At 39.8% G+C, this 27,195-nt stretch overlaps 1 protein-coding gene across 1 annotated transcript; it reads left to right on the top strand.

The window, feature by feature from the left end:
• Window positions 1-861: 861 nt before the first annotated feature.
• Window positions 862-27,073, top strand: ly75 (lymphocyte antigen 75). Its single transcript, XM_069697865.1, has 35 exons — window positions 862-1,111; window positions 2,851-3,222; window positions 4,451-4,624; window positions 5,146-5,307; window positions 6,820-6,939; window positions 7,742-7,882; window positions 8,290-8,487; window positions 8,691-8,851; window positions 9,103-9,210; window positions 9,687-9,775; window positions 9,853-10,022; window positions 11,029-11,228; window positions 12,477-12,619; window positions 13,050-13,128; window positions 13,640-13,711; window positions 14,250-14,370; window positions 14,959-14,994; window positions 15,159-15,328; window positions 16,088-16,155; window positions 16,251-16,327; window positions 17,109-17,245; window positions 17,762-17,870; window positions 18,214-18,368; window positions 19,321-19,450; window positions 19,923-20,143; window positions 20,234-20,396; window positions 21,158-21,322; window positions 21,436-21,558; window positions 21,688-21,873; window positions 21,990-22,243; window positions 22,340-22,547; window positions 22,816-22,977; window positions 23,071-23,187; window positions 24,580-24,762; window positions 25,369-27,073. The coding sequence occupies exons 1-35, from the start codon at window positions 1,021-1,023 to the stop codon at window positions 25,542-25,544; spliced, it is 5,241 nt and encodes a 1,746-aa protein (XP_069553966.1). The 5' UTR covers window positions 862-1,020; the 3' UTR covers window positions 25,545-27,073.
• The last annotated feature ends 122 nt before the right edge of the window (window positions 27,074-27,195 follow it).

The following is a 27,195-nucleotide window of genomic DNA, read 5'->3' as shown; positions in this document are numbered from 1 at the left end:
ATGATTAATAATTCATAACAGCTGTATAGTGTAACTACTGCTGTATGTGCAGAAGGAGGGGGAAGCTGGTATTTCCAATGGGGACTTCCGCTGCTGTTGGTCCAATGCGAAAACACAACATCCGTGCGATTCTTTTCATGGAAACCAGCAATGTGGGCGAGAAGCGGATAGCTAGATAATACCAAGGGAAAGCGCACCAGCAGTCAAAATGCAGATGGTGCAGACGCGAAACCGTAAAATGAGTTATCTGGCTTTCAAAATAAAGTACAATTAGCTGTTCATGCAGACCGTCCATTTTATGCCCCGTTATGTGACTTCTATAAAAGATCTTGTTTATGTTGGATTAAGTGTCTTTTTGACTTTGCCTCACAGAATCTGCGACCTATATCTTATAATTTTTCACTCACCGCGCCTTTTTTAACTCTTATTCGTGACTCACTAAGACTTTCATTTAGTATCTTTACAACAGGCTGTTTTAAAATATATATATATATATATATTTTTTTTACCTAGTAGGCTTTCTTGACAATTATAACTTCATGGTAAATCATACATTTATTTATGATTTATATTCGATTGAGTATTTGATAACTATTTTAATAATAATATTAAATCGTAATAACGACAGCCCTATTTTGTTATTATTTATTTATTATCTAATTTGGTGTGGTGTTTTATCATTTCAACCGAGTATCTCCTTCTTCCGGCCTGTAATTTCATATGGTTTGTTTTACCAGACGTGTATTTTTGCGCAACAATGTTTCATGTTACTTTTCCTGGCGGAAAGTCTCTCCTCGTTGCTTCATGTTTAAACCGGAAGTTGTAGTGCCCACTTGACAGTGTGGTCGGAGCGGGACTCGATGACACGCACAGTTGACAGCTGGGAGGAGTGGGTTAGGTTGCCTCTCTGATCACTTTCGGTTTGGAGTTCAGGTTATTGATCGGCCTGCATTCGCAGCTCCTCGCTCAGAGGGAGCAGATCCTTTATGAATCCGACAACAAAAGGACTCTGCCGTGACCATGCTGAAATTACGCAGAGCGACACTTTGCCTTTGTTTGTTGATTGTGTTGGAGGCTCACTGGGGAATTTGTTCGCAGGCTCAAGGTTTTGGTGAGTGCTACTATCGAGCTCCGACACTTTGCTTTCATTTCTGCGTCACTTTTCATATTTTCAGCCATGACTGCGTGGGTCTTGTCTTTCACAATCGGCTCAGTCGCATAACAACTAGGAAGCGCGACGGGAATGTGAGGACAATAGTTAGAAAACCTGTCTGACTGAGTGGAGGCAGATAGAAACGGCTTTAGTTTACTGGTCAGTAATTTGAATTTGTTCCCATCCCCCAGTAAGTTTAATGTGACAGGTCGAACAAACTGCATACTCATCCCTCCCTCTGCAGCTCTATCCGTCTCTCGTGTTACTTGTACTAACGCTGTTTGCACTGGTATTAAAACAAGCCTGAGTGCAGCACCATGTAGTGAAGCTGTAATGTGATATTGTTTTCTATTTTAGAAAGTCTGTGGGCACGAATTGAATGAGTTGTTTTTGTTTCTTATTTAGCGGGTATCATCTACAATGTGCCCACCCTTCTGTCTGTATTTACTTTATGTATATCTTTCTCAGCATTAAGATGCTGGTTTTTTGGGGACCGGGGGTTTTGGGGGGGGGGGGGAGAGAGAGAGAGAGAGAGAGAGAGAGAGAGAGAGAGAGAGAGAGAGAGAGAGAGAGAGAGAGAGAGAGAGAGAGAGAGAGAGAGAGAGAGAGAGAGAGAGAGAGAGAGAGAGAGAGATATAGTGTCTGGAAAAAATCTGTGCGTGTGGGTGGGGACGATTTGTTGAAAAGTAAGAAATAGTCACATTCATACCGAAAGTTTTTGTTTTTTTATCAAGTCAGATTAGTGGTTTCACAAGTGGAAATGCAATACAAGTGCATTACTTGACTATAGACTATATAGGTTAAGTATGACATGCATATACACTGCATATCCTATATAACAACTTTCCCCTATTTTATATTAGACACCATTAACTCATTTATCTATTGGTTAAGGACAGAAGACTATTTGCCCACTCTTGATAATAACTTTGAGTAAGTTATTTCATGAAAAACGGATTCAATTGTCTGGTTCTAATTTCTGAAATGTGAATATTTTCTCATTCCTTCAGTCCTTTGTGTAATAAACTGAATATGTTTAGGTTGTGGACTATTGGTGGGGACAAAACAGTACATCTGAGGCTGCTTCTTGGGCCTTGGGAAAGAGTGAACCACATTTTTCAACATTTTGTGACATTCAATAAATTAAAAATAATTGTTATTTGCTGTCTTATTTTACATATTGTTCACATTTTAAGATTAAGCTTCTCCATGCAGTTGATTTCATTGACAAATGCAAGTCAGCCTTCCTTGGTTGGAGGGTTTACCTACAGTCAGTTCACTGTGATGACTTTCTAGCTTACAGTCAAGTATTTATAAGACCTAAATGTCCTGTGCTATAAGTTTATCTGGGGTTTTACTGAGGGATAATTAGAGATTTTGGTTATTATGAATCAAAAGACGAGCTCGGGAAATCTATAAATAGCCAGTCGTGTTTTTTTTAACCAGTTCTGGTTTTGTCATTTTTTTTTTCTAAGTCTGTACTTTGTCGCTTTAAATCTCCTAGAAAAGTACAAAATATATGATTTTGTGTAATGTAGAAAATTGTTTTTATTTTTTTTTAATTTTTCTTGTACTCTCTAATAAGACCACATCAACTCAGTGATCACTCTAGACTGGGAACTCGTGTAGATTCAGATGACAACAAAAGGCTTTCAGTCATCTGTTAAACTTTGGTGTTTTCTGTCCCATCATCGCAGACCAGGATGCTTTCACCATCCAGCACTCGAGCACGGGGAAGTGTCTCGGTACAGGGGCCTCGGCAGACCTGAACCTCGACACCTGCGGCCCAAACAACAAGTCCCAGCTGTGGAAATGGGGCTCGGGTCACCGGCTCTTCCACGTGGACACGTCCCTCTGCATGGCGTTGGACGTCCGCTTCAAGACGCTGTCTCTGGTCGACTGTGGCTCCAAAACCCTGCTGTGGTGGCGCTGCCAGGACGAGGCCATTTACACGGTTTACCAGATGGGCCTGGCGCACAGCGAAGGCAACGTCGCAGCCAAACGGGACACGAGCGAAGCTTGGGTGAGAGGAGGATCCCAAGACAACATCTGCCAGACGCCTTATCGTGGTAAGTGTTCTTTCGTCTTTTTTTTTTAATTTTAGAGACAAAATGCTTACATGGGCTGATAAATGCCTGAGGAAAGTTGTTGGTCAAGAACTAAAAGCAGAGTTAAATTTTTAGTTTATATTGAGTTTGACAAATTCAATTTGATCAGAGGATTCTCTTCCTCAATCAAATGAGAAGTTGCTCCAATCTTGTGATTTATTCCACCTTTGAACTGTACTATGCAGGTGTTGTGGCTGCTGTTTATGACCAAGCAGGTTGTGTTATATTTAAAACCCAGCCTGACTGGTCAAGTGTCTTCACCCCTATCAATTATTGTTCCTTAATGTTCGATCGCAACACGGCGTGCTAAATTCTAGGTTAAGGTGCAGGACTTTGTCATAAACCGGACTTTTGTATTTTAAGGCGCTTCCTTTGTCAGCTTTATGATTGTGCAATCATTTGGAGTACATTTACAAGTTTCCTTGTAGCCTTAAAGCTGACTTTTGCTTTCTTTTCAGAGTGTTTTACACTGCATGACTGCTGTTTGCTTTCACATTCAAAACCGTAAGAATAAACGGGCAATGTTTAACTGCACATTTTAAAAAGAATTGTGGTTTAATGATGTAACTCAGTTGAATAAAACTGCACATTTCTTGTTGTGTGTCATTTCTGAGAGCCACAGTACTTATTCTTTAAGTTATTTAACCTTCTGATCCAAATTGTTTGCCATAAACAGTTTACAATAGAAAACTTTGAGAGGTGATCTCTCTGTATGACTGTGGCAGGAAGTTTTGAACTCATTATCTCATTCTTTAGATGTATTTATTTCAAGGGGAAGCAGAAAATGAGTTTGAGTGCTGTGTGCTTCTATATGAAAAAAGCTTAAATATTTAAAAAGATAATGGGGTATGATCTTGACCGGGGTGAAGAACCATTCACATGCTGCCTTTTGCATTTATCTGAATCAAAACTGTCTTTCATCAATAACATATTTTATCTCTCTTCTGTCTCTTTCTACCTAAAAACCTCATATTGTTGCATCTGCCATGACTTAAACTGCCTCCATCCAAGATCTGATGTAAGTTTAGGGGGAAGTGTTGATTTAAAAACTTGTGCTCTTGAAAAGAAGAAGTGCTTTGGTGTACGCTTCACGATTCTCTGCTGTGTTGTGATGTAGGTGTCTTAGAAGTAGCACAAACACCAGAGGCTTGCAATAAATCTTTTGAATTTGTTCTCCTCGTCTGTGCAGTTGTTCACACCACTGACGGGAGCGCTTCCGGCGCCCCCTGCGAATTCCCCTTCAAATACAACGGCAGCTGGTATCATGGATGCCTCCCTGACACGGAAGTCCCCGGCCTGTCCTGGTGTGCCGCCACCTCAGACTACGACCAGGACAGAGTCAAGGGACAGTGTCTAACGCCTGGTATGTTGTACTTAAATATTCTAGTGTGTAAACTAAACATTGTACTACTGTGGACGGGGTCAGCAGCAAAAAGTAGTTTAGCTCCCTGAAAAGAAACACCTAAAAAAAAAACTCGACATCAGTTCAAGTTCACTGCTTTACCATCAGACAACCTTTTCCATCGGAAGCCGTTATCGCTCTTTGGAGAAAAAAACCCAGTAATTTGACCTTGCACCACACAGGCGTTGCCTCGATGAGTCAATATGACTGTATTATTGCATGACTGTGGTGTTAGTTCAGATCCGAAGTACCATGTTAGAAACACCACCAAAGTGACACAATAACACAAACCGATTTTGTTGATGTTTCAAAGGACAGAATCACGATATTAATGCCCTGAAGTGTCTGTTAGCAGCTGAATGTGTAGCTGTTTTCTGTTTTTAACCCACTTTTCTTTGTAATATTTAAAGTTCATCAACAAAGCCTAATGAAACACACACTGTAGATACACTCCTATTGACACAGTCTCTTTGCTTTGGCAGAGGAGGGTTGCCAGACTCTGTTTACAGGGCCAAAAGGGGAATCCTGCTATGAGTTTGTTTCCGGTGCTGCGGTGACCTGGCACGAAGCTTTGGACTCATGTCGCAGTCAGGGAGCCGAACTGCTCAGTTTGTCTGGGCCCGACGATCTCAACTCCAAAACCTGTAAGGCTGACTGATTTACTACCACCACTTTCTGACCCTCTTCTTTTGTTCCTTTTTCTTCTCTGACTATCTGAAAATCAATAACACAAAGTTTCCAGAGTTATCAACTTCATGACTTTATGTATTCGGCATCAGCACAATCACAACTGTAGTAATAATTACATTGGCAGGGCTTTGAAATTTGAATTGTGATTTTGAATTGTGAGAATGGATGAAAAAGAACCTTTATTGTACTGGCATGTGCTTCTCAAAGCCTTGCACGATACATGTATTGCAAAGAGAAGAGAAATATATATTTAAATGATGCCTTTACTCTACACAAAACAATAGTGATCCAATATGATATGATGTGAATAATATCACAAATTTTCTTTTTTTTTAAGTTGATTGGCATCACTGGTAAAGAAAATCCCATCAGGTCTACTTTTTTGGTTCTGGTGGTCTTGAGAAGGGCATTCCTTCCCTTTCAACACCCAAATAGGTCCTTGTAATGACGCTATTTATTGTTTTCTTCTTCCTTCTGTAGGTGTGCATCTGTCAGTTTGTTAGTTGGCTTTAACTTATCATTCTTTATGGGAGAAAAGTAAAGAAAATAGAGGCGTTGGAATGAATCAGAACCATCTTATTTGTGGGTGTGACGTCATGACCTAAACACTTAAATCTTCCTCAGATAGGTGCCCATTGGCTGCTCAAATCGTCTGCACACTTTCAGTTTGATCAGAAACTGCGGTTTGGTTTGGAACATCTGTTAAATTTGTCTGGCAAAGTGAAACTTGTCTACTTACAAAAGACAGAACCCCTTTTTCTATTCTTCCTCCTTTGTTCTTTTTTTATTTCTTTCCTTGTTTCTTCTTGGTCACCGGACTTCCGTGGCTCAGATCATCTGACAACAATTTAGATAAATTCAAGCATCCAGAGATATTTACAGAGGAAACTAAACAGCTCCGTAGGGTCAAAGATGCTTTTTTTTTGGCCTTAGTGACTTCCTAAAGTTTGCATGTCATAAGAACTTCCTTTGTAATCTCAAAAACAGTGGGCAAGACTGTCTTTTGTTGAAACATTTGTGCAGTTTGCATGATTATTATAGATGCTTATGTGTCTTGTCACATGGCTCGCATCTAGAATATCTCATGTTCTCAAGTTAATGCTGTTATCTGCGTGAGAGTTCAACCTCTTTGCATTTGCGACACTTGAGCCACAAAATTGTTTCTTGAAGATGAAATTCATATGAAGAGTGACATCATGTGACCCGAGCAGTTTCCTTAATCAGGCTGACCGTCCTCTGTGAACCAATTGCTGTCGGTGACATTTAAAAGTCGGCTCCTCTTGATAAGTTTTGAATCGGTCTGGGTCGCACCGACACACTTAAGATTCCTGAGAGTTTTATGATCCAGCTCTTTCTCCTCCTTCCTTCCTAATCAGATTTCGTTTTTGTTTTGTTTCTCACAGTTATGCGTGATACTGATGATTCATATTGCATTAGACTGACCTGTATTAAATGTATTCGTGCAGTGCTGGACGGCCTCCTCAGAATGCCAGAGAGGATGTGGATCGGCCTCCACCAGCTGGACATCTCTCAGGGCTGGCAGTGGTCAGATGGTTCCCCTCTGTCCATCGTGCGCTGGGAAAAAGGTGATCATGTTTTGTTTCTTTTCTTTCACCCGTTTTACTCTGTGATCTTTCTCTCTCAGAGCTGATTGGTGTGTAAATGGCGAGGAGTGTTATTGTTTCACAGTAAATGTTGTGCTATAATCGGGTCGGCGGTTTTCAGTAACAATGGTGAGACATGGCTACATGTACGTTAAAGTGTTTTAAATCCCATGAATTTTGCAACACAATTTGGAAGCAATGCTTCTGCAAAACCAAAGTGCCCCAGTTACACTTGTCAGAAACACCTGCTCCTCTTTGCATACCAAAACCTGCATCCTGTTGTGATCTGCTGTGTGTTGCAGCCCTTCTATAAACCGAGAGTTAGTATCAGTCGGAGAAACAATGAGGCTAGTGTTGTAAAGAAGCTCATTGTGCCTGGTTATTGGACATAGTGTGACATTGGGATTGTTAGTGTTGCTGCATAACCCATTAATAGTACTGAATGGAGGGCTTTCTAAAGCCTGCTTCTATTGTAATGTGTTTTTTTTTGTTTGTTTTCTGGTCAAAGCGAGAGTGTTAGTGAGAATGTCAAGGATCCTGCTGCCATCTGGGTTTCTACTGATATGAGCTCTTTGTTTTTGCTATAATTTACAACATGTCAATGTGGCTGGTACTTGTGGTACCATGTTGGACTGTTACTGGAACATAAGACATTCCTCCTATTCATGTGTAAAGCCAATTTCTATCTGAGCCTAAAAAGATTCCAGAAGTATTTGTCACTTTTCCACTCCGGTCATTATGTGATTATACTAATATCTCTGTTGTGTGGGAATATATTTGACAGAAATGCCCTCTGTGGACATGATCATCGAGTCAGACTGTGGCGTCCTGAACTCCAATATGAGCTATGAATCTGAGTCGTGCAACAAACGGCTGCCATACATCTGCAAGAAGAGCGTCAATGCCTCTGACACGGCAGCATCAGGTAGGTTAGCTGCTGCTCTCGCTTTCACATTTCTGCTGAATCATATTTAGCATGGTTAGCATTAGACCTGTTTAACACGCAGGTCTAATGCTAACCATGTTCACGGTCTTAGTTTGCCATGTTACATTTACTAATATTAGCTTTGTATTAGTTGTGTTACTGCTACTTGTAGCTTCAGTGTCTGTTGTAGCCTGTCTCTCTTTCGTCCTCCTTCATTAATAAAACAGCTGTTTCATGTTTGCTTTTTTTCCCGTCAAAGTTCTTTTTGTCCTCATTAAAATCAAGGACCTACAGCGAGAAAGCGCCAAATGTTTTACAGATTTTTAAGCCCTCTGAGTAAAATTTTTGTTTTTTTGAACGTATTGATAAAACCTGACAGTCTCGTGCCTGTCTTGTTTCCCCTGCAGAGTCTCTTGTGTACAAAGAAACAGTGTGTGCGGATGGTTGGGTCCCATGGAGTAGCTGGTGTTACAAGTTGGTGAAGGACAAGCCACGAAACTTTGCAGACGCCCAGCTGCACTGTAACATCACAGAGGGAGGAGGAATTTTAGCCCGTTTCCACTCCATTGACAGCAAAGAGATGATCATCACCAATTTCCAGCAAGGTAGACGTCTCATGTTTAAATTATTTACTTGGCAATAAGCCTTGGAGTATTTATCTGTATATATCTGGCTTTTTAAGGCAGCAATAATATGATCACTCAATTCTCTTGATTTACACACCACTGACTCATTTCTTCTCACCTGGCCAATGCCTTGACTGTTTGAGTGTGATTTTAAACATTCCACGTGTGTTGTGATCCATCAGAAGGGGAGTTTTTGGATGTGTGGATCGGTCTGATCGGTGTTGGCATGAACCCCACTGTCTTCAAATGGAACAACCTTGCGCCCGTCACCTTCACCTACTGGGACCAAAACCAGCCGGTCCAGTCCACTCTGGACACCAGCTGCGTTTTCTACTCTGGACAGGTGTGTGTGTGTGTGTGTGTGTGTGTGTGTGTGTGTGTGTGTGTGTGTGTGTGTGTGTGTGTGTGTGTGTGTGTGTGTGTGTGTGTGTGTGTGTGTGTGTGTGTGTGTGTGTGTGTGTGTGTGTGTGTGTGTGTTTGCGTAACACGACTTTCTGCATCCAGCCTTTTGGTGTGGAGTGTGTGTGTGGCTCTGTATTTGTTTTCTTCTTTACATGAGGCCTGCAAAATCCAACGCGTTTCTGTTCTCCACAGTCTTACGGCTGGCGGGTTGGGAACTGCACACAGAGGCTACCTTTCATGTGTCAGAAGAAAGGAGAGGTCAAGGAATCAGCAGCAGAGGCCAGATGTCGCTTTGACGATGTGAGTATTGTCTACCCGACCCAGTTTTTAAAGAGAAGCTTGCAGTATTTTACCTTTTAAATATAGTGGGGAATAATGTCATTTAGATCCAGACTGTAATGATCTTTTCGTTCATTCACATCTATGTTTGGAAGTGATATCTGTCCTTCCACACATCTTGTGATTGACCTTCATGCCTAGAAATAATCATGTTATCTTCACAAAGACTATAGACGCCGTGCAAATGTGTATTTTAAAGATAACTAACTGTCAAGGACGGATGATATTTGCAACTATTTCCAGAGAGAGATGTGTGAATGCAAAATATATATGATGGTGAAAAAAAAAAACATGAGCACTGATATGTTCTGATTGAGGTTCCATTACAGCAGACTGGATTCATATCAGAACTAGGACTAAGCAGTAAATAGACATAGTGGGCCATATTTGCTTCTAATTTGATTGTAATTTAAGTCTTACTATTTTCAATGGCCCAGGGTTGGAGAAGACATGGCAACTCCTGTTATCAAGTCAACACCAAACAAGTGTTCTTCAAAGACCGCTGTAAAATGACAATAAGAAACAGGTAAGAGTTTGTTCACGTGCTCAAAAACACACATATAGTTAAACTTAAAGTCAATCATATTTGGCTGTTCTCTCCAGGTTTGAGCAGGCCTTTATCAGCCGTCTGCTTAGAGAGCAGATCAGCGCCACGCCTCAGTATTTCTGGATAGGCCTGCAGGACATCAACAACACAGGGGAGTACCAGTGGCTGAGCCCGGACGGGACCCCGAGTCTGCTTACATACACCAACTGGGGCTGGTTCGAAACAGGTCAGTAAAAACCCCACGGCTATTGCTCCACTCAGACCCTAGCACAGGAATAACATGTACAGCATGTCATTACGGATTCCTGGGTAATGACGGATTGTAATTTGCTGTTTGTAATGATAAACCTTTGTTTACAGAATAAGGTGGTTTCTCTTGATTTGCTAATGCATAAAAAACTTTTTACCACCCACTGTTTCATGTACAGGATAGGAGCCTTATGATGGACTACTGGTTGCATGAATAATCATAAAAAATAAAAAATAAAAAGTTATCATAAGTATCTAAAGACCAACAAAAAAAAAAAAAATCTTTTATTTGCAGACGCCCTCAAAAAAGGAAATGGTTGTTAAATTCTAAAATGAATAATAATAAAAACATAAACACATCTTCTATCTAACTTGTTTATAGCTGATTAAAATTTGTTTGGGCAATAACATAAACAAAGCATGTTTCATTTCAACTGATATATGTTGTATAAGGACTTCAGAATAAAACATGTTTCTATGCCTCAGTACTCATAAAAAAATAAAAGTTCTTATTTGTTCCAAATCCTACTTTTCACTCCTCCATGTCACTATTTTATACAATTGTTAGGAAGCATACATCATAAAAATTTAAATATAGCCAGATAACAGTGATCCATATGATACAGAAAAGGACTGCTTCACCACCCTCTTTATATTAGAGCACTGGAACCTGTTATCACAACAGACTACTTTCATCAAACTAATTTATACAAAGTCTATCACTAGACAACAAAATCAAAGTTCTGAATGTCTGTTGATGCTCTAAAAGGTTTGCTTACATCAGTTGAGTTTGCATAACAGGACAACAAGCCAACATATTTAATTTACAAAAAATATACAGAACTGTGGATTTTCCATCTAAAATTAAACCTTTTGGATCAATAATGTTAAAATGTATGTACAGTAATTTATATGGTCAAAAAATATCTAATACCACACTATAGATTTAATTTCTTCGTTTTTCATCTACGCATGTAATTTAGATCGGGATGGAGCCTGTGTAGTGATTTCCACTGAGAAACCTCTGGGCAGATGGCAGGTGAAGAACTGCACCAACTTTAAAGCTGGAACCATTTGCAGAACCGACCTGAGTCCACCTCCAGCCCCAGAGCCGGAGCCGGACCCTAACACACCCTGTCCCACTGGATGGGTGTCCAGACCATCCATCAAATACTGCTACAAGGTCTGTGTCCTTGTCTTTGAACACTTGTGCTCGTGCAGATTTTGTTGTTTGAATGAGCCGGAAATGGTGATGTAGAAGTTAAAAGGGAATTGCTCTCATTTTTATACATCACAGTTTGTTTACAGGCAGTCAGCACCCCTTCACACATGTGTATAAATCTTCAGAAAGCAAAACTTGATTGCCTTAATCCCAAAATGTCATCATTTGTAAATAATAAATATCTCCTAATGGCAGCATGTACAAAGTGAAAAGCATTGGGCTGAACACTGAGCCTTGTGGAACTCCATAACTAACTCTTGTTTGTTTGGAAGACTCGTTGTTCATATGAACAAACTGAAATAGATCTGATAAGTATGATTTGAACCAGTCTAATGCAGTTCCTTTGATCCTCTTAACATCTTCTGATCTCTGATCTAATAAAATTGGGTCAAAAGCAGCACTGAAGCCCAGAAGAACAAGTTCACTGTCTGAGGCTATTAGAAGATGGCTTGTACATTTCACCAGTGCTGTTTCTGTGCTTTGATGAACTCTAAAGCGTGACTGAACATCCTCAAACAGACTATTCCTTTGTAAATGATCACAAAGTTGATTTGCAACAACTTTTTCAAGGATTTGTTTTAAATAAATGGCAGTTTGGAAATTGGTCTGTAGTTTCCTGAAATGGCTGGATCAAGAGTCGGCTTTTTAAAGGTTTAATTACAGTGTCTTTAAATGCCTGCGGTACATAACCAGTTAGAATAGATAGGTTGATCTGATCTAATATGGAAGTATTAATTAAAGGGAAGACTTCCTTAATGATCTAAGAGACAGGTAGATGTTCCAGATGAGGAAATAATTGTAGTTAGCTCAGAGAGCTCAACAGAATGTTTAAGGTATAAATCTGGTCCCACGGTTGCCTAGCAACACATCAGTGACAGTGGCAGGAAGAGTCTGCCCGATTCTCTCCCTAATGGTGACAATTTTATTAATAAAGAAGGTGATGAAGTCGTTACTACTGAGAGGTGAAGGAATAATAATAACAATCCCATTGCAATTTCTCCAAAAATTGCATAGTCTAGTAAAGTATTCTATAGTATAGGCGCTCCTTCTGCAATGGGCCAATCATATTCTCCTGTAATTTTCCTAGCTGTCTTGTTGTTTTGTTTTTTTAAATGACATGATCTGACAGCTGAATCGGTTTTCCTTATGATCTACTCCAGCCTGTTACTGATTTTGCAGTTGTTGTAAATTATTGTTTCACCCTGTCAGGTGTTTCATGAGGAGAGGCTGAGCCGGAAACGCTCGTGGGAGGAAGCCGAGAGGTTCTGTCAGGCTTTGGGAGCCAACCTGCCGAGCTTGACAAGTACAGCAGAGATGAGTTCCCTGCACAGCATCATGAGAGAAAGTGTCAGGTATGCACACAAGTCCTGTATGTATTTCCTTCTTAAAGCACCGCTGGCAGCATTGCATGTGACTTTCTGACTTGAACAAACCACAGCTGGATGATGCTTCAACCATTTCTAGTCACTGTGAATGGGAGGTGGTGATAGTCAGACTGTTACTACTAGTTGTTTCAACAAAGATAACTTCTAACATGCAGGGTTGGAGGTGCATACCTCGGAGGTCAAACATGCCTCTGTGTTCACGTTAACATTCAGCTCTTAACTGGAACATTAAAATAAACACATACCTTCTCCCGAATCGCATTTCACACTTGTTCAAAATGTAAAACAACAAAATGCTGATATCAATATGAAATTTCTCAACGTGTGAGGATGTTTTTTCTCTTTGAAACGAGGTCTGTTAAGTGTACTAATTGATGGCGGTGTGATCTTGTTGCAGCAATGATCGGTACTTCTGGGTCGGCCTCAATAGGAGAAACCCATCCGATCGCTCGTGGCAGTGGAGTGACGGCCGGCCTGTGAGTATAAATCCAACTTTAAACCCGCTTTTCAACAAATTATACAAAGTGCATACCCATCAGCCACAACATCAAAGACATTTATAGGTGAAGCATAAAGTACAACAGTCCCTCCAGGATTTTGCTGAGGCTTTGTGTGATTGTTGTGATCAAAAACGCTTGATTTTGTGGTGACCTCGCCAAAATATTGTGATGTTATTCGTAGAGTTTTTAATAATTTTGTTGCGGTAAAAATGCAGAAACTGGCAAGATTTGCAAGTCGAGGAAAAAAGTTGCACAAAAGTTACATAGCTTCACAAAAAAAATACAATTTTTTCAAAATTGCAAGCTACTGGGAATATTACAGGGATTGCCTGAATTTGCATTAATTATTGCGATCAAAAGATCGGGATTTCCTGGTTGGAAAGCTTAAACTTCACCTTTATTTATCTAAAACAGATTTGATGTGGTTTGAACTTCTTGTACTGAATCACATTTACTTGAGTGTGTTTATCCAATGCCTCTGCAACAGGTATCTATGGATGTTTTACACCAGGATTTCCACGAGGATGATGCATACAGTCGGGACTGCAGTGCATTCAAGGTGGGCTGGTTGGATTTATACGACTAAATGGAGACTTTAATGGAGAAATAAACGTTTGTTGGGCCTTTTATATTCTATTCCCACTCCTAGTTGGGTATTTATTTTTTGGTGAAATTAGTTATCGTTCTGTTATCTTGCTCAACTGTTTGTAGGAGTCGTGAGAAGAGCCACAGCTGAAATCCGTCCCCACTGATTTCATGTCCTACATGCTGTTTTGAAACAAAATCCCAGAAAAGGCAGTCAGAGCAGTGGCTCCTTGTTTTATTTTTCTCATCATGAGGCCACATTCTGCTCTTTGCTGTATTGAAAATTTCCCTTGCTGTTGCCCTCCATTTAAGAAGTACTTTTTGATCTTGCCTCTCAGTCTCTGACCTTTTCTCTCATTTAAGTTTCCTTGGTGATTATGTTATCAGACAGAAATAATTGTTTTTATTAAGCCATCACTGAGTGGCAGGGAGCAACAAGATCTGTAATGTCACAGTTATGAAACTTTTTACTTGATGATAATATTTGTGCAAACACTTTTTCTCCGCATTAGACAACAAAGAGCACCTTGAAGCACCTGGTGTTTCTGCTCCACGATTTACCTCTCACATCTTTCTACGCCACACCGTTTCACTGTGGCGCCCGCCTGGAGTGGGTCTGCCAAATACCCCGTGGTAAGACTACACATAAGGTCACTACTGTTCAGTGTACAAAACAAAGGCTTGTTTTGGAGTTTAATATCTCTCATTAAAACTACTTCATTAAAGGGTTTTGTCATTTTAGATTTTCTGACCACACAGAAATTGAGGTTAGATGAGATGAGATTAGATTTGAGTTTATTAATCCCACAGTGGGGAAATGTTGTCATCACAGCAGCATAGAAAAGACAAAAAGGTGCACACAATATGAACAAAAATTTACAAATACGTATGAGATAAATAAGATAGATAAAAAATAATTATTTTTAGAAAAACAAAATAAGAGCAATGAATAAATACAGACACATGCGCACACACAGACTATATACACAAAAGCAAATCAAATTTAAATAAATAAATACAGCTTGGACGATAAATGGAAAGTGATAGGTGCTGTGGAATGAAATTAGGTATTTTGTAGTTTATTATAACACAGCCAAGAAGTAAAGAAAGTATTTTTACCTCGTGATTTAAAATTTTTTTTTTATGGACTTCAACATGAATCTACTTTGTGTTTTTGGTTGTATTCTACTTCTAACTTATTCTTTGTTGATGTTTCAACAGGGAAGACACCAAAAAACCCAGAATGGTACAATCCAGGTAACGACCACATCTATTCAGGTTCAGTGTTGAAAATCTTATTCGGATCTGTCAGTAACCAGAATGTTTTTGATTAAACATTTCTTTTCTCAGATGATCTACTCATAGAATATCTGCATCCATGCATGTGTCACCGCTTTAGAGTTGCTTGTTGTGCTTTTCAGGTGGCCACCACGAGACATCTATCTTCCTAGACGGAGCAGAGTTTTGGTTCGTTCCGCAGCCTAAGCTCACTTTTGAGGAGGCGATGCTCTTTTGCAAAGCGAATGGCAGCAAACTGGCGGCTCCATTTAGTCCCACTGCTGTGGAAAAGATCCACCTGAACATAAAGAGTGTAAGTGACAGAAGACCGTAAGTGTGCAGGTTACAGTATAAGCAGTGGCAAATATACCACTCAAAATTCTAGTTTGCATGAAATATTGGGTCTTTGCTTTCAAACAAAGGCAGACAAAATCAGGTCACTCTCATATTTAGTTATAAGCTACTTACTGCAGGTACCTAGCGTGAGCTAATGCTAAAACATAATCCATAAACGATATCGTACTAAAAGGTTAGCCTATGATACTAATGTAAAACAAATAAAGATGCTACATTATCAGCTGTTTTATTGAACAGGCAGCTAATTATAACTGTACGCGTTAAGGCAACTTAAACGTTAATGAAAATAGGCACATAAGAATGACAGGGGTGAACAGCTTAAATGAAGTGGATTTCCATGTCTAGTTTTGCTTTTCATCATGTTTACATTTATTCTCCCCGCTGGTGTCCGCGGTTGATTTGTAGTCTTATGACCAGGGAGATTCTTTCCACTATCTTCAGGTCATGGAAAGCTGGCAGTTACTCATGAGAACACAGCTGGAAGCACTTTAACAGCAGAACAGAGAATATACTGCGTAATACGTTAGAGTACACACAATGAAGTAGAAGAAAATTCTGCTTACATAATTCCTCATACGAATAAACATCAGTGTCATGAAATACTAGAGGCACTTTTAATTTGCAGTTCATTACAACGTATGAAATAAAGGCCTACGCAGATGTTGAGGCCATCTTGATAACATAATTGATCTATTAATTTACATGTTTTGAACAGTTGTCAAAGTCTCTCAAGCAGAACTGGTGGGTCGATTTGAGACAGCCGGGACGGTTTTTCCCCATGACGTAAGCCAGCACAGTCATGCACACGTACTGTTCAATCAATGAATGTATGTGGTAACATGTGATGTTGAGTTTGATTGTAATAATGTATGTTGTAGGTACACCCAGATGTTCTTCTATCATTCATATTTCCTGGGGAAATGCACCTTCATAAGCTATGAAAATTCTTTTCCAGGTAAGTGAACTTTATAGAGCTTGTATAAAGTTGAGAATAATTAAGGTTATATTTAAATTGGCTGTTTGGACAGAAAACAACTCCAAGTCAGTGAGGAACAGAAACCCATCATTAGGAGGGAGCATATGAGTGTGCCTTGGGGAATCTATGTCAAAACTATTCATGGCATAATTTATGAAAAAATGTGCTCCTAGCGTGTAAATCTTTGGTACAATACTGTAAATAATGAGAAATCCAGTGTTTTATTTTTGCTCAAACTTCAGATAAATGGTGTCCAGCTGGTCATAAGCTAAAATAATGTTAGTAAATGTGTAGCTCATATTGCTGGATTGAAGTGTGTAGGATTTTATTTCCATTCACTAATCAGAGTAAAGCAACATCCATATTTTAATCAAAATCTGAAGACAGTTGTGGGTTTTGTTTGAATGTGTTTTGTGGCGTTAAAGCACCACCAAAGATTGCTCGTAGTTTGTATTAATAAGTACATGATTTAGTGATGAATATTTAACCGTTTGGAGAAATGCTTTCCAGCAGGTTTTCAGGGGCTTTAAACTGTACTTTGCATAACTGCGTAAAAGAGTAACTTCCTGGAAATCAACTGTATTTGGAGAAAATAATTTAAGTGTTCTTGGAATTTGTCCAGAGAAGTTAGGTTAAATTTGCAGGAACTAATCTGACTCCAATCTTTTCAGAGAGCTCTGATGCACTTTATTTGATTTGATATGATGCTAATGGTATCTTCAACTCATGCACACAATCACTGTGACATTTTTATTTGCAGAGCTTGATCGCAGCTGCCAGCAGCGATATTCCTTTGTGTGTGAAAGACACAACATCACATCAGTGGAAATAAACCCTGCGGAGCCTCAGCCTGGTGGACTGCCCTGTGGAAATAAATCTCTGTCCTTCAGAAATAAGGTCTGACACTTTCACACATTTAATACAGGATGCTTTAAAACGGATAAATTCCTATTCTCATGGTCTTTTTGTTTTGCAAGCCCTGAAGGATTATACCAGACAGAATAGCCGTTAAAAACTAAAATGATATTTATTTACTTTAAAGGAGAATGCACACACAGACACTTGAAGAAATGACCCCACAGAGACGGTCTCCGTTAGAGATATTTCCATTGAGTTGAGTTTAACAGAAGATATTTAAATGATATTTTCTGTGTGAAAACAGCTGAGGTGAAGTTTTATTTGGTTAGTGCCTAAGTGGGTGTGAAAACATGAGATTGAAGAAACGCCCCTTATATTCAATCTCTAGAGGGGCATTGTCTCTATTACACTAGCAGTTTGGTGCAGAGTGTTTAACACTTTTTATCACATGTGAAATTAATTTGCATATACTGTAGATAATACGATAGGGGCCGTAGATACATCTTATAAAACACTTCATTCTGTAGTGATTACAATACTGGTGTCCTTTTTCAGTGCTACACAGTGATGAACAGCACGCAGTCAATGACTTACAAGCAAGCCAATGACCAATGCCAGACGCTGACGGGAACCCTGGCCACTATATCAGATCAGGTGGAGCAAGGTGAAGATCACAATTTTTTTTCTTTTTTCAAATGAATAACACAAACAAACATGGTGAACATTTCTATCATAATAATCTTAAATATGTTTTTTCTATGTTTGACAAAATTTTTATTTGATCTGTCAAGTGAGAAATAACAGTTTATGAGAATCGAAATGCATGTTCAACTGATCACAAAGAAATGTTGTACCGTGTGTGTGTGTGTGTGTGTGTGTGTGTGTGTGTGTGTGTGTGTGTGTGTGTGTGTGTGTGTGTGTGTGTGTGTGTGTGTGTGTGTGTGTGTGTGTGTGTGTGTGTGTGTGTGTGTGTGTGTGTGTGTGCGCACGCGCCTTCATTTTTTTAGACTTCATCAACTCCCTCGTGCCGATGGTAAATGTGGAGAAAATATGGATTGGTCTGAAAATCAAAAAGGACCCAGAATGGGTGGACCAGTCTCCAGTCAACTACCTCAATTTCAACCCTCTTCTTCTGGGCATGCACAAGGCCATTAAAGTCAATGTAAGTCCCTCTTACTGTCACCTCGCCTCTGCATAAACAGGGAACAGATTTTCTACATCAAAGATACATTTCTTAAAATCATGTCAATTTAATCTGGATTGAAAATTTTAAAATGAAAAATCTGTAAGTATGGAGTTGAAATGAATTTGTCTCTCGACTGATCCTCATCTCAGTTTGAGGCTAGCACTCATGGCTACATTAGCCGCTACTTGCATTACAAACCCAAATCCCAAACTGAAAAGTTTGAGAGCAAGCTGTATTGTAGGAGCCAGAAAGAAGAATGTGTGGAATAAAAAAAGACAATATCTCTAGTGCTGCTACAACAAATTTCATCTTTTTAACTTAATTGGTGGAGTATTATTTTAGTAGGAAAACTTCATCCAGTTTTTATCAGAGCCCCAGACTGTAGACACATACAGTATGTCACACAACAATAACACCGTTGTCTGTTGTCTGTTTTTCTTGGTTGTTTAAATATAAAAAAAAAAAAAACTTTGCACTATTGTTTAGTTAGTTTTAAGTTAATTATTCTATTTTATTTTATTATATTTTATTGTATATACTGTGCATTTTTATATTTAATATTTTTTACTGTTATTTTATTTCTTTCCTGTATCTATAAATGCTGCTGTAGCGAAATAATTTTCCCTTGGGGATTAATAAAGTAACTATCTCTCTCTCTCTCTCTCTCTCTCTCTCTCTCTCTCTCTCTCTCTCTCTCTCTATCTATCTATCTATCTATCTATCTATCTATCTATCTATCTATCTATCTATCTATCTATCTATCTATCTATCTATCTATCTATCTATCTATCTATCTATGTTCTTTATTAAAAGAATTGGACAATGGTTGCTCAAAATAGAGGAACATTTCAAACAGAAAAAAGGCTCAAACACCTTAGAATTCACATTCTGTTCAATTTGTTTTGTATTTTTGTCTCTTTTTTGATAGACATGGGATCAAGAGAGTTTGGATTTGTGTGTGTTCATGCTCAACAACCCCAGCTCAGGCATGCTGGGTACCTGGGACTATTCTTCCTGCACACAACCTCAAAAGTTGGCCTTTTGCCAACACTATGCAGGTAAATCTCCACTTCCAACACAACAACCATTTCACTTCATTATTATGCGAGTTATACTGCAGAGCTGACACATTATGAAGTTACTCAATCGGCTGGGCCATGGTCCTTTTTGGGATTTATTTTGTTTCATGTTTAACTCAGTATAAATGTTAGTGCCTAGTATGATGACCCTGGAAGATACATTTGAAAGGGCAGTAAACAATGCAGCCTCTTTTGGGGCTGATGATCTCAGGTTCTAGGTGCTGCAACATCCACGGTCGAAAACCAGTGGGGACATTTGTTGTGAAGTTCTTCATCTCCCTCAATCCAAATTTCCCATCATCTCTCCAATAAAAGACATAAAGTGCCTAGATAAAGACTTTAAACAAGGAGACAAATCCACCTTTTGTGCGACCGAGGCAGTGCAGCAAGACAGGCACATCTCCAGCACAGCTTTTTACAGTTTTGTAAAACACGTCATGACTCATTTCAGATAAACTAGAGGAGCCCCACGTCCCCACAAAGCCCTTCCTCGTCAATAATCACACCATCCTGCTGCTGGTCAAAAATCTCACCTGGTTTGAGGCTTTAGAGCAGTGCAGCAAAAATGACATGGAACTGGCAAGTGTGGCTGACACCTTCCTGCAGTCTACCCTGACTGTGCACGTGAGCCGAGCACAAACACCCATGTGGATCGGCCTCTTCAGCGAAGATGTAAGTGTAACCAAAAAAAGAAAAAGTTTCTCTTTGAATTCACTATTTCTACATTTGCTTTAAAAATGTTTTCTTTTGTCTTGTGGTCAGGACGGGATCCACTACCGCTGGGCCGACCACAGCCACACTGTGTTCAGTCGCTGGACCCCTGATGCCACCAGTGGCTCGTGTGTCTACCTGGACACCGATGGCTTCTGGAAGGCCACCGAGTGTGAGGAGGAGCTGGGAGGTGCTATCTGCCACAAAGCGAGCAGTGAGTGAGGCTGTTGAGTACAGAGAAACAGAATAGCTGGTGTTTGAAACATTTTCTCAGACAGGGAAATCTGTGGAAGAGCAAATTTTACAAATCTGCCGAATAGATCTTTTATTGGGTTTTGTGTTGCGAAAACAGATTCACAGAAGAGGAACAAAGAGCAAAGTCTGAATCCTTCAGAAACCTGAGACTTTTTCTTAACTCTTCTGTTCTTAACTTTTTTTTGGCAGTAATATAACAATAATTTGTTCATTTTTGTTTTCATTGGTTGTAAAGCACATTATAAATTCAACAAAAGCACTCTAAAATAATAATTCCTCTACATCCTTTGCTTTTCAGTTTTGTGGTCTGAAAGCTTCACAGGTTTAATTTCATCTAAAACCTTTTCCTTCTTTGTCAGCACATGTCATTACGCAAAAGTCTAACTTGTTCAGAAATGAATAATATATTAAAACTATCCATCCATCCGTTATCTATACCAGCTCTATACAGGGTCGCAGGCAGACCGACTGACAATCACTCACACTCAAATTCACACCTACGATTTACAATCACCAATGAACCGAACATGCATGGCTTTGAACTTCGGAAGAAAGCCAGAGCACGTGGAGAAAATGTGTAAACTCCGCACAGAAAGGTTCCAGCTGACCAGCAGGTTCAAACAAAAACCTTCTTACTGTGAGCGGATCGTGTTTACAACTGCACCTCCGTGCCAGCTGTTTTTAAAACCATCTAAAATAATGTAAACTTCTTTATTACAGAGGAGATCATCACCACACCAGAGGTCGTCGCAGCGAAGTGCCCCCATAAAATGAATGGTCCCAACTGGATCCCCTGGAAGAACAACTGCTACTCCTTCCAGCTGGTCGCCTCCAGATGGGAGCAGTTTGACCAAGGCCAGATCCTGAACACCTGCAAAAAACTGCGTAAGAATCTGGAGTTACTGGACACGTCTTGTTATGAGGAGATGGTCTTATAAAACTTTCTGTAACTGACTGACGTTGCTGAAGTCGCTTCTGATGGTTTATTTATGTTTCAGACGCAGATGCAGACATCCTAACTATCCGAAATGCTCAGGAGAACGAATTTATCAAGAGCCAGCTCGTACCGTTTGAAAGCTTGGCCCGGTTTGTGTGGCTGGGACTGTTCATGGACGACAACGGTTGGTCTTTTATTTAGACTTTGACTGAAAATCTTTGTGTAAGAGATGTTTGATGACGATGTGATCTCTGCAGGAAGCCTCTTCTATGGACCTTTATGTGAATTTTATTTCTATTTTATTTTGCTGTAGATAACCAGACAAAGTGGTATGATGGCACAGTTGTCCAATATTCCAACTGGGCAAGAGGCCGCCCGGATGTAAAGGAAACCTTCATGGCTGGTCTCACCACTGACGGCACCTGGATTCTCATCACCAACAAAAACCTCCACCCAGAGTTCAAACAGAAGTCAATTGTCACCTGCAAACTAGACTATGGTTGGTGTATCACACTTTACATCATAACTCATATTATTCTGTCCATCTCTCTTGTCATCATTACTCAGAATATTGCATGCTTCAAAGAATGATTTATGTTCTTTAATCCTCCTCAGAGCCCAAACAGAAGTACAACCAGTCAGCCAAGGATTTCCAACACTACGGCAGCTTAACTTATGAGGTTGTGAAACAGAAGATGAGTTGGTACCAGGCTCTACAAGAGTGTAGTCAGCGTGGAGGACACCTGGCAAGTGTCCACGACATCCAGCACAACGCACACGTGAAGCTCATCACCAAGACTGACGGCTTCTCGCTCTGGATTGGCCTATCTAACCAGGATGCAAGAACAGAAACAGAGAGTCCAACCCAAGTATATCTCACTTGGATTTCTTTCTCTTGGTGGTGTCACATAATTATTTTTGTTCTAGTTTCACTTCAACTGCTAACAATGTGTTTCTCTATGCAGGTCAGCGACTTAGCCTATGAATGGTCTGATGGGACGAAATTTGACTACGACGCCACCTTCCCTGACTCACATAGGGACTCCAGCCCAGACAAACTGAAGGCCAGCTGTGTTTTTATAAACCCTGCTGGAGCCTGGGTGAAGACCAGCTGCGATACTTTGATAGACGGCGCCATCTGTTACACCACCACCATCACCACCGCTTCCCAGAGTAAGAAGACACGCACCGGTTTTCTCTATACAACCAGATTATTTCTCTTTGATCATGTAGGAAAACAGGAGGCCTGGATTCAGCAGGTGTTGAATAGTTTAGCCTGCAGAGATGTTTCAGGGTAGAAAATTAGCATCACTGAATCTTTTGGTGCATTATGGCAAAGTGTACCATTGTGTAAAAGCAACACATCTACTGTCTGGGATTTACTTTGTTTTGGAGTGGCATTGACTGTCGGCCATCTTGTTTTTGTGTTGTTATGAATCAGGAGCCAGACTGCAAACTGCCCCAGAGCCCAATCACTGCCCTCAGAGCAACAGCATGTCCAAGTGGGTTCAACATGAAGATCACTGTTACGCCTTTGACATGAGCCTCTACAACTACACAGTCTACAGCATGGAGCAGGCCAAAGCAGTCTGTCAGAAGATGGGTGAGTTGTTGTTTGTTGTATGAAGGTTTATTATTATTATTATTCATCTGAGGAATCTGTAGTCCACTCATTTTTTTTTTTCTTTGCTGACAGATGCTCAACTACTGACCATCAAAACCAAAGAGGAGAATGACTTTCTGGCAAAGTACATCTCCGATGATCCTTCCATCACCAGTCGAGTGTGGCTCAGCATGGATTTTGATTCTCAAGGTAAACCCCATCATTTGAAATAACAGCTACACTAGTAACTAGTCAAATATTTTTCAGGATTTAGTAACATTAGAAGTCCATTTTGTAGTTTTTTTTAAGTCTTTTATTGAGGCATTAAATGAGGATGAGGCGCTCTTGTATCTGTGGCCGGAGGCATTATGTTTTCAGGTTGTAAATGTCTGCACCAATATAGTGCCCTCTTACCTTCGCATTCTCACACACACACACACACACACACGCGCACGCACGCACGCACGCACACACACACATGCACGCACGCACACCAAAAGGGTGGGAGGCAAAAATTGTAAAACAACTTGGGGTATCTCGCCCAAGGACTCTTCGGCATGTGTATAGGAGGAACCAGGGATTGAACAACAAACCCCTACAACTAGAGGGCTACCCGCTCGTCCAACTGAGCCAAAACCAAACCTTGCATAAGGTTTCCTGCTTGGTAGTGGACTTGCTCTTCTGCTGGGAAAACAGCCAGTCTAAGCAAAGAGCAGACACCAGCTGAACCAAACCCAAACCACACAACACCTGACAAGTCGAAGTCTGTTCTTCTGTCTGTTCATGCTTCGACTGGCTGTTTTTCCAGCAGAAGAGCAAAGTCCACCACTTAGCGGTAGCTTACGCAAACCATATATTTACATTCATAGGCGACTGTATAGAGTTTACGTTTGGTAAATGCATGTGTTCTAATGGAGGAGTGATGAGCTATTGTTTCTATTCAGAAAACCACTGAAGTTTCACATGAGCTCACTGAAAGCCCAGATGTCCCGCTTGTCACCAGCACTTAAACGCGGCATGTTTTTGTCTATCTGGCCGTGAACACCTTTTTCGTTCGACACCTTTTCAAAAGGGAAAATATTCAGATCAACGAAGGTGAAATTAAAAATAGGTTTATTAAATTTTATTTATTCAGGTTGGGATGGGTGCATTTGTAAAATTGTTTTAAATGTGTTCAAATTGCTTGGTATTTGTGTCAGTCAGAACAAGCATTTGTGTTGTACCCAAAATGATGCACAAATTGTTGTATACATTCCTAAATTTTATTTTTCATTTGCAGATCACACATTTGTTACAATTTTGAGTCTAATTTCTCTCCATAGAAACATGGCATCAACAAATGCAAATGCTGCTGCATGTGTGCTCCATTTGTAAATAGATATCTGTTTGCTAACAAATATTACCTTATCGAGGTAGTAATTTGTCAGTGCCGTGTTTACAGCGTGTTCCGCTGTCCTAAGTGGCCAAAAGATTAAATAATGTGTCAACAAATCTGAGTCCGATAATTACCTTCAGAATCGTACAGAAACACCTAAATTGGGACATTTGAACTGAGGAAGATCTTCTCTGTTTCCCCTCTCGTTACCCGCTTCCTCCTCTCAGGTAAGCCTGCGTCTTGGCAGGATGGCTCAGCGCTGGCTTACTCGAACTGGAAGTCTGTGGTTCTGTTTAATGGAGCACAGTCGGAGCCCCGCTGTGCCGTCATGATGGCAGGAGACGACGGAGTCTGGAATGTGGTCGGCTGCACGGGTAGCCAGAGTCGTGTTATCTGCCAAACTGAAGCAAGTGAGTATCACAGCTGTATTAAAGGAAAAGGTCAACATTTTGGGGAAATCTTTGTCTTCTTTTCTCATCGAGAGACGGACAAGAAGAATTTGAATACCACTCTTGTATCTGGATGGTACATTTAATGTATGCAGAAAGTTTTGAGACCCCTTTGCTTTTTGCACACTTGATGTTGTAGATTTAATTCTAAAAGAATAAAATTCAAAAGCCATCATGAGAAAGTGAAAACGTGCTTTTACAGACGTTTTCAAATGTATTTCAAATTAAATAGCTGAAGTCTCTCATTTACAAAGCACTGAGATTTCAACAGAACCCACCTGTTTCAAATTGAATTGATTGGACATGCAGTAGTTTAGAAAGCCACACACACCTGTTTATATAACGCTGCATGTCAGGCCACAAACTAAGCTCCAGATATACACTATGTGTGAAAACACATCTCTTGGCATCACAGTTCCAGATTTCGAAAGGTTATACAAAGTATTTGAATTGGCAGTATAGCTTAGTGGTTTTGCACGTTTTAGCTCAAATATTCTTTCCATTATATAAGAGCACAAAAACCTCTGAGAGGCTGACTCATGCACTGACTCCACCTCTGCTCCTCAGAGTCTGCAGGCTCCCCAGTGGCACTGGGTCTCTTCATCGTGGTCGTCATCGCTCTCCTTTTAGCCATCGGCTTTGTCATCTACAAGAAGAAGAGAGGTCAATTCTCTTCCACCGTCCGGTACAAGAGGACCTACGATGAGTCTGACACCACCAGTATAATAACAGAAGCAGAATGAGTTCGCTTTAACTAATCTGCCTCAGGGAGTATCGATATGACTGCTTCGCGTGCATTTTAGTGCTTCTCGGCGAGAGCGGATGCAGCCTTCCCTCTTTTTTTTTAATGTAATTATTTATTTATCTTGCTCAAGCCTGAAAACTTTCTAGAATTATGTGCAAAACTGTAAATATTGTTTGAGAATTGTGAATAGCTACCAAGTCAGTTTCTTAATTTGGAATACTTTAGATTGTGTTTATTAAGAGCGCCATGTTAAACCTAATGTAAATGCATGGGCTGATTCTAAATGGTAAATGTTGCTTATTGACAGCAGTGGGATTTAGAGCTGGTTTACAGTAATATGCAAGTGGACAAAATCGGTCTTGCACTCCCATTCAGCCTTAACGGGTTAGATTGCACTGAAGCAGGAGTGACTTCAAACATTCAGAAACAAAATGTGCTGTAATTTCTTTTTTTACTTCTGTATATCATCACTCAGTCTAATCTAAGGTTTGATTTACACATGCTGAACAAAAATTAACACATTAATACACTTTTAGAAGGACAGAATAACTAATAATACAATGTTACCTATTTTGTTTTTACATATTCAGACAGTTTCTCTTTCAAATACTCAAAAAACTGCCAGATGCCCCATTGATGTTTACAAGCACAATGAAGAAGCTGGAGACTGTTGATCTCATGTGAACATTTTTATCATATTTCACATGTATGAAGAACTTGTTCTGGGCACCGTTAAGCTCTTCACATTGTTTATTGGATTCTGACTGTGACTGACATCTCCAAACCTCTACAAATCACATGAATAGGAAACTGTCTGGATTTGGAGATAGCACTCAGGTCATTTGTATTTTTACTTGGACTATCCCTTTGAATAAGCAGCAATCTTTGTCATAGATCAAAATCTCACTCACTGTGCCTTCTGACATCATTACTTCCAAAGAAATTGAACTTTTTTTTAAGTGGGATTGGTTTTGTTTTTAAATGTATTTACTGATTTCATTGATTTATTAATGCTTAAAAATAGTTTTGATGTAGATGTTGAAACTGAAAAATCTGAAATATGTGTCCTACTGGTTTGTTTTCGAAAGTGTAGGACACTGTCTTAGCCTCAGTATGAATCAGACTCCTGCCTGTGTAATTTATGTAGAGCTGACTTTTCTATGCACTTAACTACTGAGCAAGAACGCACTTTAATATGTTGTGGAGATCCAGTTTAAGCACAATGAGGTTGGGCGAGTGTTTAAAGATGTTCAGATTGCACTGGTGTTTGCTGTAAATGCTTTGTAAATACGTGATGTTTGTTTTTTAATTGAGAATGAACCAAAGATGCTCTGAGTTGTTTCAATGTTAAAAGCCTGATCTTTCATTTTAAGTTTGAGGAACTGTCTCAGCGTGGCTTCTTAACCCGTTCATATCAAGTCACAAACCAAATTTTTTTTTTTTTTTTTTTTGTAACTTTCCTGTCACTGAGCTTTATCAGCACAAATCAGGTACATTATTCTTCCAATTAAAATTTCCTGTCCTCAATCTCGGTCATTCGTGTGTGATGTTTTGCTGCGAGTTATATAATTACTCTAATATTTTCTTTGCACATAATTTGCAGGGCCAAAGGTTGCAGTGATGTCAGTCACTCCACTGCATGTGTAAAG

Source organism: Brachyistius frenatus, unplaced genomic scaffold (genome assembly GCF_029030835.1).
Source record: "Brachyistius frenatus isolate BFR_SWC_R1_liver_20210118 unplaced genomic scaffold, ASM2903083v1 Contig_24, whole genome shotgun sequence".
Classification (NCBI taxonomy): Eukaryota; Metazoa; Chordata; class Actinopteri; family Embiotocidae; genus Brachyistius; species Brachyistius frenatus.
This window is presented reverse-complemented; position numbering and strand designations above follow the sequence as displayed.

Excerpts from the sequence above, each read along its gene's own strand:
- ly75 (XM_069697865.1), top strand. The coding sequence starts at position 1,021 with ATGCTGAAATTACGCAGAGCGACACTTTGCCTTTGTTTGTTGATTGTG. Across the intron at positions 3,223-4,450 it reads CTGCCAGACGCCTTATCGTG|TTGTTCACACCACTGACGGG; the intron begins GTAAGTGTTCTT and ends TCGTCTGTGCAG. Across the intron at positions 23,188-24,579 it reads CATGGATTTTGATTCTCAAG|GTAAGCCTGCGTCTTGGCAG; the intron begins GTAAACCCCATC and ends TCCTCCTCTCAG.